General features: G+C 43.5%; 2 protein-coding genes and 1 long non-coding RNA gene across 3 annotated transcripts in view; 1 reads left to right on the forward strand and 2 right to left on the reverse strand.

Annotated features, from left to right (window-relative positions):
- The window catches only part of LOC134445719 (uncharacterized), a 63,293-nt gene extending 60,369 nt beyond the window's left edge, over positions 1-2,924 (reverse strand). Inside the window, exon 1 of the long non-coding RNA XR_010034345.1 lies at positions 2,366-2,924. This is a non-coding gene — a long non-coding RNA (uncharacterized LOC134445719). The remainder of the gene's footprint in view (positions 1-2,365) is intronic.
- Positions 2,925-4,754: 1,830 nt separating this feature from the next.
- On the forward strand, positions 4,755-6,995 carry mtrfr (mitochondrial translation release factor in rescue). The gene is made up of 2 exons (XM_063194744.1): positions 4,755-5,335; positions 6,059-6,995. The coding sequence occupies exons 1-2, from the start codon at positions 5,066-5,068 to the stop codon at positions 6,347-6,349; spliced, it is 561 nt and encodes a 186-aa protein (XP_063050814.1). The 5' UTR covers positions 4,755-5,065; the 3' UTR covers positions 6,350-6,995.
- A 705-nt stretch (positions 6,996-7,700) lies between these two features.
- On the reverse strand, positions 7,701-11,776 carry LOC134445706 (cyclin-dependent kinase 2-associated protein 1-like). The gene is made up of 4 exons (XM_063194745.1): positions 11,589-11,776; positions 10,735-10,841; positions 10,214-10,355; positions 7,701-9,225 (listed from the first exon to the last, which is right to left on the reverse strand). The coding sequence occupies exons 1-4, from the start codon at positions 11,653-11,655 to the stop codon at positions 9,158-9,160; spliced, it is 384 nt and encodes a 127-aa protein (XP_063050815.1). The 5' UTR covers positions 11,656-11,776; the 3' UTR covers positions 7,701-9,157.
- Between the last annotated feature and the right edge of the window lie 325 nt (positions 11,777-12,101).

Below are 12,101 nucleotides of genomic sequence, written 5' to 3' on the forward strand. Positions count from 1 at the left end.
TACTTATGCAGGCATTAACATTGTATGTATTAGTGCTTATAGATGTATCCCTAAAATAAAGTGTTACCAAATTAACGTATAAAAAGCCCTACAAAGGAATAAAAGTAATGGATCAACTAATAGCATAATGTTGTGGCTTATAGGAAGACTCTTCTGTGCTACTGCTGGCCAATCAAAATGACCAGCTCATTGACCAGTGTTGCCAGATGAAAAATGCTGAACTAAAACCTCAAAATGATTGTTTTCGGGGGCTTTGGAAGAAATTATCATACACGAGCCAAATGGTTGTTTTAATTAAGGCAACTGAATGAAATGATTGTACTTCATGTTCTTTTTGATCGCACAGAGGACAAAATGATGGTACAAATACAGTAATTATCATACACCTGGCAACACTGTCTATGACTGTCATCTTGAACAAATCACTGGGGTGTTAAATGGATGATGGAGTTAAGTGGATGGATGTGGAGGGATGTATGGATGGATGGATGGATGGATGGATGAATGGTGGGTGGGTGGGTAAGTGGATGGATGGATGGATGGATGGATGGATGGATGGATGGATGGATGGATGGATGAATGGTGGATAGATGGATTATGGGAGGTAGGATGGATGATGGGAGGGTGGATGAATGGATGGATGGTGGATGGATGGATGGAGGGTGGAAGTATGTATAGATGGATGGAGGGATGGATGGATGGATGGGAGGGTGGGAAAGTGGATGGATGGATGGATGGATGGATGGATGGATGGATGGATGGATGGATGGATGGATGGATGGGTGGATGAATGGACAGATGGATGGATGATGGGAGGGTGGATGGATGGATGGATGGATGGATGGATGGATGGATGATGGAGGGTGGATGGACGGATGGACGGATGGATAGAAGACTGGAGGGATGCAAGGGTGCTGCCTTGGTTGGGTGGGTCATGGGTTGGGTCAATTGTAAGGAGTCATTGACAGAAGACTCTTAAAGGATAACTCACACTCTTCCATACAGCTTCCATCGGGCCTGGATGGATGGATGGAATGATGGAATGATGGATGGATGGATGCATGGACACGCGGATGGATGGGGCTGTGTAATTTTGTCCTTTGTGAGGCCTGCGATAACTCTCTATAAAAACCTACATGACAAATATCCTGTTCTGTTGCTGCCTACTAGGTCTATGTGTAGCATACTGTAGCAACAGGTTTAACACCAAAGAGGATGGATGACATTTTAAAGAGATTGTTATAGACCATGTTCATCATAGCACTTTCCCAAAATGTCAACCTTCACTTCACTGCTCTAATTTCGAGGTATGACACCTACCTGTGTGTGTGTGTGTGTGTGTGTGTGTGTGTGTGTGTGTGTGTGTGTGTGTGTGTGTGTGTGTGTGTGTGTGTGTGTGTGTGTGTGTGTGTTTGCGCCTGCGCGTGTGTGTTGCCAGTATACAAAATAATAAGTGCATATTGACCATGCCATTTCTGTCATCATAATAGATCAGAACATCATCTAACTCCTGGAGAGAGAGCGACTGGAAGCTGACACCATATATCCCTGCATACGTGTGGATGGACATGGTTTGGAGAATAGGCATTCACAAAGGCATCTTACAACTCAACCAACCACTAACATGGGCAGAGGGTGTAACCAATGTGCAACAAATGTGTTATGAAAGCAAGCGCCGTTCAAAACAATGCATGGTCTACGATGCATGCTAATATATGACCATGTTAGTGTACATATATAACCTGTGCGGGTTCTGTGTGGTGATCGAAGCGTAAAGAGAGGCAAGATGCATCGCATGCAAGTTTGCACGTCAGTATTCCAGTACATTCTCACGGTCGTGACCAGACCGCCACTATTTCGGCTACGTCATTACAGTGACAGGTCGTCTGCCTTCGGAGAAATAAATGTCTCCAGAAGTGACATGGATGACAACACAGGCACACGCAAGACAACATAGGCAATTAACTTAAACGTAATTGCTGTGTGTTGTCTACGCATGATTTGTCGTGTCTCGTTTTTTGTTACACAAGACTCTGGGCAAGGTCCATGAGCTGTTTGTAAGAAATTGACCAAAATGGTACAGCCTATTGTAACCACAATAATCTCATTATTGAAATAAACATCGCTGACACTATGGAGCGCCTGTACCACCCACTGAATAACTTTGAAGACATTGTCGCGGATGCTTTTTTCTTTCCTGTGACAATTTGGTCAGCTTATCCTTTAACCAAACACCTTTACATCAAAGCAGTTTCCTAGCAACATCCCCCGCGTGTTAATCAGAGATTGATGGCTTGCAAAGACCATCACATTGACTGAGCGCGACACCACCCGTGCCTGTGGAAACACCCGTTGGTAGACTCACCTATAGTTCCACAGACGAATCCGTGTGTTTTTGTTGTCGCCACTGTGTCAGACCCAAGTTAGTAGGCGACCGCGCTTGCAGCCAGGTAGCCTTCCCACAAAACAGAACACAATATCCTCCACGTAACAAGAAGGCTGGCTTTCCGTTGTTGTTCAGTGTTACTAGTTTCTTCTCTGTCAAGCCCACGCAAGATACACACACAAACCTGAGCGCAGAGTTTCCATATTGTTGGTTATAAATACGCGCGACAGATGTATCCAGTTGTAACGGTATACTCCCACAGAACACTGGTTACCAGAACTGAGCAGTTTCAAGAACGCAAGCCTGAGCGAAAGGACGTCACGTTTTGACAGCCGACATAAGAGCCGCGCGCGGTAGTAGTAATAGTAGCTGCGTCCTTCAGTTCGCTGTCCTTCCGTTCACAGAATTTGTCAAGTAGATACCGTCTTGCTGGCACTACTTTACAACAGCAGAACAGCTGTCATAATTTTGCGATTCAAAGGGCAAAGTGAGACAAGAGCGAAAAGTCCTTGCCATTCTCTAAAGTGTTAAAGGCTGTCCCGCCTGTTTTGCTTGGTGCGGGCAGACCCCTTCCGTTCCGTGGATACGGACCTGCCCTCGCCATAAACACAGTGGGTGCAGCGTACCGCCTGCTGGAGAGATTCAGTACTATGTGTAAATGGGAACCTACTGTAGGCCTACATGCTAAATTCCTTAAAATAGGACCGATTTTCATGAAAATTGTGAAGTTAACATTCAAATGAATGTGGGAGCTTGTACGCAACTTTTGCGCATGATTTTACGCAGCTTCTCCTATGTTCGAAGGGTTGTAATATCCTCAACGTTTTTTATTATTGGATGTAACTGCATTTGAGGGGAAAAAAACATACATTCAAAAGCAAACAATATTGTATAACAGTTTATAAATATAGCATATTACATGACATTACATTACATTAGCATTTAGCAGACACCTTTGACCAAAGCGACTTCTAATGAGAATAAAAATAAGCAAGAATAGGGTTAGGTGCAATTCAGTGTTATTCAGTGTCAAACTCAATACCAAGAAGGTGTAATAAAGTGAAAAAGAAATAAATGTGCACACATCTACTCCTCTGAACTTGTACCTAATAAAGTGGCCAGTGAGTGTATGGCTTATATTATAGTGCAAAGAGCTGGTCAAGAGGTGGTCAAAGAGGTGTGTGTACACACACACACACACACACACACACACACACACACACACACACACACACACACACACACACAGTTTAGTTATTTTATTTTGATTGCCACACAATGAACAGATCCAAACATTATTGGAAATATCCTGCAGATTGGCAAGTATGATGATATCAGAATAATGTCCTGTAATCTCTATGCGTAGATGCAACATCTCCGTCTCCAAATGGACAAGCTCCCTATTATGGCAGAAATTGAACAGAATTTGGCCAGTCTCTTTGCACTCGTTTCGCATTATCCACACAGTTGCCGGCCTTGCATGACTGGTTTATGTCCAAGGCTCCAAGGATGACTAATTTGTAGTTATAGAAGGTAGAGAATGCGCGCACATCAGTGGCACAGGTGCTGGACAAAATAAAGTACCTGCAGTAAATTATAGAAGTCCGCAACACTGTTAATGCTCCCAGATTGTTTTATTTGCACAACGTTTCGGACCTTCGTCCTTTTTCAAGTGCAAAGTTGATAAGACTTCTATCGTTTACTTTGATTTGTAGTTATAGCCTACCCAAGGCTCATGATTGATTCAATAAGTGGCTGGGACTTCAGCATTTTGGCATTTAAACAAGTGTCCATACATACATCTAAAGAACTATAGAGCATAAACAATGGTGACTGTTCTATTGGTTTCACCATGATCCAAATCCGGAGTAGGCCTATTTGGGAGATTATTAATTGAACAGGAGCATATGTTGTTGGTTGTCAGGCTACAGCCAAGGCCAATGTCTCACCCACAGGGTATTACCTCATCAGTCAGTAGAAGAGATCAGGGGTTGATAGATAGCATAAAGAGGTTTTACACAGAGCACTATGCACACCTTGCCAACTCTCAGCACATGCAGGCTTCTCTATGTAGTTACCCTCAAATTTAGGGGGAGAAAAAAAGTCTGAATAGTTCTTCGGGTGATGTAAAAAATAATAAAAAGTCTTGAAAAGCATTTTTGAATTTCTGTTCCCTAAGTTAAGCACTGTCTCAAATGTGCTTCTGTCTATTGACAGTGAAGCAACAGTGTGTGCACTGTAGCCTACTTGGTTTCCTGAGAAGTTACTGAGTACGCCATCCACACCAATAGGTGGCGGTAACGAGATGTCCCTGGTTGACTGTCAAAGAGCAAATCGTAGAAGGCAGTAACAACAAGGAAATGTCAAATAAACATGCAGAATTTCTAGACGTGCTTGCCAAGACCTTTTTTTATTATTATTTTTTTTACCTCCGATTTTAAACTTTTTGTAGAGCATAAAATCGGGTTATGGTCCCCGTGATCTCTTGATCTCGGGGAAACAAATTTCGCTTGCAGCAACGACCTGTCACTTCCATGCTGCAATTTCAAGTTCACGTTCTGAATGAAGGATATGGACACGTATCAGACTGCTCTGTGGAGTTTAGCCTTTGGAGGACGTGAAGTAGTCATCCGACCTAGATAAACACATTTTTAGCTGTCGGACAGGCATGTTGACAACATGGCCCTTCATGGTTTGCGACTGTATCAATGCGTAAGGGGAATACTCGGGTTTGGACACTACTCGAGGCCTGGCTCGCTCTCTGACATATTCACAGGATGGCCCCAAAGTCAAGTGGCGGGGAAGAAAATGTACTTCAATCTGCCTGAAGTGAAGGAAGAAGATCTTGAGGAGCAGTTTGTACGAGGGGCAGGGCCAGGTGGACAAGCCACGAACAAAACAAGTAACTGTGTGGTACTCAAGCATACACCCACAGGAATTGTTGTCAAGGTAGGTCCTGGTTTGACTGACCATTTGTTAGACATCATGCTCTGTAATAGGCCTCCATGTATACATGTCTATGGCCTTGTGGGTTAGGGGGGGTCACTCTATTGGTCTAGTTCTAAGTCAGGTGTGGGGAACATTTTTCATTCTCAGGGCCACTTCAAATAGCTCCAAGGGCTGTACTATGAACACAAACCAGGATTTCCCTGCACTTAGGCCTATATTGAAGGCAGCCACCTTTACAACAGACCCCACCTTCTCTAGGTCCCCTGAATATAGCTTAATTGTATTGCAAATGGAATTTCTAAGATTCCTTTACAAAATATGTCATATTTCATGTGAAGCTGCATAACTGTAAAATTATGTAGGGGGCCGGATAAAACGGCTTCAAGGGCCACAAATGGCCCTACAAATAAGAACCTCACAGAAGTTCAGTGCAATTAATAACAACAAGCACCCTCAAGGAAGGGCTAACATTTTTCCATTTCGCCTTTCACCTGGCGTAAGATCTGTGAGCAATGATTTGCCAAGTTGACAACTATATCTGTCGAAACACCCAAGGCCACTTGCAACTTTTGCTGAGCCCAGGACAAAGTCATCTGAAAGAGCACTCTATCTCCCTGGACCAAGGACAACACACCTATGTGCAGATTTAAAACATATATTTATGTATTCTTCTCTGTCTGTCTGTCGGTCTGTCTGTCTGTCTGTCTGTCTCTCTCTCTGCAGTGCCATCAATCACGTTCCGTGGAGCAGAACCGCAAGATGGCGCGTGAGATCCTGAGGGTGCGGCTGGACGTGGTCCTGCGCGGTGAGGAAGGCGAGGTGCTGCGCAAGAAGGCCGAAGCCATGCAGAGGAAGCAGGAGAAACGCCGCAGAGCCAACGAGAACCTGGAGAGGAAGCGCCTCTTCAAGCAGAACCTTCTGGAAGGAATTGCAACCACTCCGATGACACGAACAGAAACAACAACAACAACAACAGCAACACCCACTGAAGACGACAAGAACAGCAAGGACTGACTACAGTACAGTGCCAGTATGTCGATAATATGGCGTAAGGAAACATCTCTTCAAGCAGACCCATCTAGATGGAGTGGACTAACAAACACTCCAACAACCACATCACCACTCAATGAGGATGGCAAGACAGCGAGGACTGAAATGTTTTTCCCCCACCTCCAGCCATGCTGATGGCCATGGAGGGAGGAGGAGGACACCTGGACAAGTACCTGTGCTTGAGGCACAGAGACCGTCATGTCATCACAGGGTTGTGTGTGTGTGTGAGAGAGAGAGAGAGAGAGAGAGAGAGAGAGAGAGAGAGAGAGAGAGAGAGAGCGTGTGTGTGATCAGTGCCTACGACTTGTTGAGTCTTCCTCCTCGTGAAGTTTAGAGTTCCTCACAAAAATGCTCAATTTGATATCTTCAAAGCACCCTAATTCTAACAAACAATGTAGCTCTCATCAATGTTTAGTCAACATCCTGGTGGTCAGCTGAGCCATATCCGTGGAACCAGTGATGGAGTCCAGACTAAAGCCTTGTTCACACACATTGCTACTAGTTACTCGCTCAGCTAGTGAAGTCAACAGGATGTGTTCCAGTGAGGCGAAACTGTCATTTGAATTGCCTATACCAGGGGTGTCAAACTCAAATCGACTGAGGGCCAAAATAAAAATCTGGAACGAAGACGCGGGCCGAACTCAACATTTATTTTTAAAAATTGACTAAAATCATGCGTACATACGCTCATACTCATAGTTAAATTTCACACACACTCTTTCCCATCATGTATGGTAGTTTAAATGTGTCTGCACATCCTGTGACACATCAAACCTCATGTTCAAGTCTTGTCATACTATACAATAATGGTATATGGGGGCCAACTGCAATACACACTTGAAAAGATCTTGTGGGCCGAATAAAATGGCTCCACGGGCCAGATTTGGCCCCCGGGCCTGAGTTTGACATCCCTGGCCTATACCCTGCCCACAGAGTGAGTTTGGAGTGAGAACCTCCAACATGCTGATAAACAGGGTAGGCTTTTGAGACATGATGTTGGTGGGGAAGAAGTTGTTACACTAGATGAATGGTCATGAAAAGGATACTGGTTGGACATTGGTTGGTAACGTTGCACAGCAACATAGTTTGACACAGTTATTCAGTGTCATCATCACCTTCAGGGTAGATCCATTAAAAAAAGAAAATCCTTTCAGAGGAGATCAAGAAACAAAAATGCTATCGTGGAACAATAATTGGGAGTAAAATGACTCAAAGGTTGCGATGTGTTTGCACAGAGGTATGTGTGTTTGAGTGTGAGACTGAGCATCCGCACAAGGTATTTCTCCATAAATAATCTCCCAGTGACAACAGAATGCATATCTGAAAATATGTTTTATTTATTACACTCAGTAATAAACACCAACAAAAAAGATGCAACAAGTGTCTTCTGAACTACTTTTCCATTCAGTGTGAGTTTGGCACTGATTTCATCATGATTATTATTCTGTGGTGCATTGTTTGCAGATTAGTTTCTCTCCAGAGACCATGCAACTTTCAGGCCCTGTGGCCATTAAAGTCGAAGTCCACGATTCTTTTGGGGGTTATTTTCAAGTACTATGTGGCCTTATGGAGAGACGTATGGGTTACTCCGAGTCATGGCAGACACCATCCTATCTCGTCGGCACAGGTTTTTTTTTATTTTTTTTTTTTTAAGTATTTTTAGGGGCTTTTATGCCTTTATTTGACAGGACAGTTGAGGATAGTGACAGGAAGCGAATGGGACAGAGAGACAGGGGAGGACTGGGAAATGACCCCGGCCGGATTCGAACTGGGGTCCCCGAGGGTGGGCATGCAAGCCCAAATGTGGGGAGTTTAGCGCGCTACGCCACAGCGCCCCTCGTCGGCACAGGTTTCAAGGGACTGGACACTGGCATGCTGCTGTAGGAGAGAGCTACAAAACTGATTTTTGCATAATTCTTGCATCAATATCGAGTAAAATAAAAACTTCATAAAGTTTGAAACCTTTGTGTGGACACGCATATACTACACCTTTGTTCCCTTCCATGCAAGTCACAAGAAATGGGCTCATCTTGTGCTGACGGAAAGGTATTTTCTAGCTCTACAACATACAGTGCACCATACAGTACTTACAGCAACATAAAGGGTAGCACATTAATCAGATTATATAACATTAACATTAATATGTAAAATATGAGCCCTTTTCCCCTAAAGGTAGCCTGTATATGTGGTCTTTTTTGTTTTTGCGTTGTTGGAAAGACATATAGGATGACTGTTGTAGTAAAGTAGTAGTGGAGTAGAGTAACCCATCTGATACTCCACCTAATTTAGCCGGAGTGTCTGGTCTTCTACTCTACTTTGCTGCCATTTCACCCTAGAAGTCACATTATTTCTGCAATGACTCAGGAACCCAAAGACATCTCAAGACATCTAGACCACCTCGAGTAACAGTTTTACTGGATTTCACAAGGTGGGAAAAAAAGAATCGTGGACCACAACTTTAATTTGTAACATGCAAAAAAGTTTCATTACTATTGGAAAAAAAAAGAAATCAGAATATTCCCAAAATGGGAACATACTGTAAGTTCAAGAGCTTTCTGTGTGGATAAAATATACATGTATTTTCCCTGTTTGTGTTTGTGTGTTTTTGTCCCTTATCAGTCACATAGACACATATGCATTGCACATCCATTCGTACAGTACACCACCGCCACTGCTGTCAGCAGTGGCCTTCATTGATTGTTCGTGTTAGAAAGGAGATGGGATCTGACTGGAAGGAAGGAACAAACAGGATGGACGAAGAGCAGAAGGTTTTCAGGACCTGGCGTTCCTCTCTGTCTCAGCTAAGCATTCGCGTACCAGGCCTCGCGCATGGATAATACCTGCAACACAGACATGTGTGTTATTAGGACCATTACTCATTCGTGAAAAAAACAACAACTATGTACCAAATACATTCAGCATATTTGGGAAAATTTGTTTGTTTCTTCTGTGCTGCATGCCTACTAATTCCCACACAGTCTCGGTCCAGGACTGATCCCCACCACCATGAGCATCATGCCATAGCTGAGGGTTTAGGAGACCACACACATTCACCCGACGAACCAGCAGCCGTCTGATCCAAAGACCACCTCCCTAACCACGAAGCCACAGCTGCCTCTTCAACCTACCAATAGACAGTCAAAAGGAATGGTACTGTAGTACCTCTCAAGTGACTCCGTGGTGATCTCGCTGCTGGCGTATATATTGGTAGGCCGGATCTCCCCACTTATACATGTTACGGTAATAAAGATGCTATGGTAGCATTGTGAAGATCTAAAGTGTGATACTTTAGACCAGTGATTCTCAAGCTGTGGGCAGAGCCATATTAACACACAGGCTAGATATGGCTGCATGCCGAGGGGCCCCCACCTGCTAGGGGGCCAGTGATTGGCCAAAAGTGAAAAAAAGCTGGATTGTGAAAATATGTAATATTGAAAAATTCATCTGTCATGTTGAGTACAGTTGGTGGACATGTTATTCTTAATTCCTAGCGCCTCGTTATTATGACACTATGTTCCTTTTCTTTATTTTTTTAAAGCAAAATTTGTCTTCTGGGGGGGCCCACAGCAAAGTGCAGCCTCCCTAGGGGCCCCAGGCCATCTTAATCTGGCCCTGGCTGTGGCCCAGGGTCTATGCTATGGCAGCATTGTGAAGATCTAAAGTGTGATACTTCACACAGTAAGATGTACAGTGTGTGCGGTAGTAGTAGGCTACCTCTCTTGAGCCGCTCCATGGCGGTCTTGCTGCCTATGTAAATGGACTGGATCTTCTAAATGATATGTATATAATGTAATAAAGATGCTACGGTAATGTGTAGTAGCAGGCTACCTCTCTTGAGCCGCTCCATGGCGGTCTTGCTGCCGGCGTAGGTGGGCCGTATCTCCTTGCCCAGCTCCTCGATGATGGCCAGGAGCTCAGCATACTTGCTCTGGGGTACCTGCGACCCACTCGTGCCCTGGGACAGTACACTCTGAGAGAGAGAGAGAGAGAGAGAGAGAGAGAGAGAGAGAGAGAGAGAGAGAGAGAGAGAGAGAGAGAGAGAGAGAGATAATCGCATATAGCATAATGTGTCAGATATGTTGACCAAAAAAGTGTTAGCCTATACCAAACCAAAATTAAATTTTGAGGTCGTGTGTATGGTTTTTGAGTGTGAATATCTTGCCTGCATTGTGATTAGTTTGACTTGCTGCTACTCGCTCTATTGACATAATCTCACTCAGGGTTATTTTGTGATTACTTGACATTTCTGTCATGCATACTATGATGATGCATGACATGATAAAATGTATGAAGTATGCATGATGTGAAGTGTGTACAATTACATGCCATGTCTTCTGACCATAACATACCTGGGGGTATCCCAAAGACGGCGGTCCATAGTCGTTGACAATGGGACGGTAAGTCTGAACATTTCCAAGACTTGAAGACGGAGAATGAGAATGTACCGTCCCAACAACTGCACACAGAACAGTTTATAATAAATGTCTTGCACATGTTAACACTTTGAAACAAAAACTAGCCCCTATTAACTATAATAAATAAGATATTAATAGAGATCACCTGCAATGTTACTGTGGCGTAAAAGTATGCAGTGCATACTTTTCTGCGACATTGTATGCATACTTTACTTCTCAACAATGAAACACTTGACTATTCATCTGAATACATATAAAATAAATCTTAGGCCTACAATAACATTCATACAATAAAACTGAACTAAATGTAGGCCATACATTTGTAGTGAGGAAACGTGCAATGTGCCCTCTTTAACGCTGGGTGTCATCAAAGGGTCAAACAAGGCTCTTCATCCAGATCAATCATTAGCCTTGAGGGAGAGACGATCATGGAGGAAGCTGGGCAGAGCGGGCTGAATTAACCAGCCAGCCGAAGTGATACATTTTTTTCACCGAATATGGAGAATGTTCAGCGGGGGGCGATGGAGCACTATTCTCGGTCCCGTTTCACACAGAAGCTAAACGTTCAACTTTCACCCTCGAAACTTTAACAACGAGCGCGTACGAAACGTTTTTAAGAATAGTAATAATGGCGGATATGAATCAGCTCGCCAGATCTGACCCTATATATGTTACTGGACAAAAACTACAGACATGAGAGCTTTCCCCAGGTATTCATTACCGCCACGGAATTATGCATCCGATTAAAATGCCCTTATCGTGAAAACGAACCGTTATTTTTCCCTTACCCGGATTCACGGAAGTTCCCTGAACATTTTGGTGGTGGTTTGGTTTGTAAGACATTCCCAGAGACATGATGATGTGAAGAAATAAAAACGTCCTGAAATCACTGAAGCGTCCTCCTCCGACACTTTTTGTTTACAGCGCGGGGGCACCGGCAAAAATGGCCGTCACTTTATATTGACACCCAATGTAATGTATCATCACTATGGCATGGCATTTTTTTCACCCTGCCATTCCCGAAATACCAGACTTTTGTAGACAGCATGGGACTTAACAACAATCCCACAAACTAACTAAAGACTTAGCTAATATTTAATAAATCACACTTTAGATGGCATTGAAATGTTTTGTTTATTGTAATTGTTTCACTGTATGTAGAATGTACATCCATCACGACACGTTGATGAAATGTAACATTAAAAAAACTAAAATATCTAAGTTGTAATTTGGATTGGGTGGTTTCGGGTTTGCGTTACAAGAGTATACGTTTCGCCCCGCAATTCAAATAAAGTGGAGCA

This window comes from Engraulis encrasicolus, chromosome 3, assembly GCF_034702125.1.
Source record: "Engraulis encrasicolus isolate BLACKSEA-1 chromosome 3, IST_EnEncr_1.0, whole genome shotgun sequence".
NCBI classification, from domain to species: domain Eukaryota; kingdom Metazoa; phylum Chordata; class Actinopteri; order Clupeiformes; family Engraulidae; genus Engraulis; species Engraulis encrasicolus.

Bases quoted from the DNA above. Each gene is read 5' to 3' on its own strand.
- mtrfr (XM_063194744.1), top strand. From the start codon at position 5,066: ATGGCCCTTCATGGTTTGCGACTGTATCAATGCGTAAGGGGAATACTC. The intron at 5,336-6,058 runs GTAGGTCCTGGT...CTCTCTCTGCAG, and splicing joins CCACAGGAATTGTTGTCAAG to TGCCATCAATCACGTTCCGT.
- LOC134445706 (XM_063194745.1), bottom strand. From the start codon at position 11,655: ATGTCTCTGGGAATGTCTTACAAACCAAACCACCACCAAAATGTTCAG. The intron at 10,356-10,734 runs GTATGTTATGGT...TCTCTCTCTCAG, and splicing joins CGTCTTTGGGATACCCCCAG to AGTGTACTGTCCCAGGGCAC. The intron at 9,226-10,213 runs GTAGCCTGCTAC...TCTGTGTTGCAG, and splicing joins CATGGAGCGGCTCAAGAGAG to GTATTATCCATGCGCGAGGC.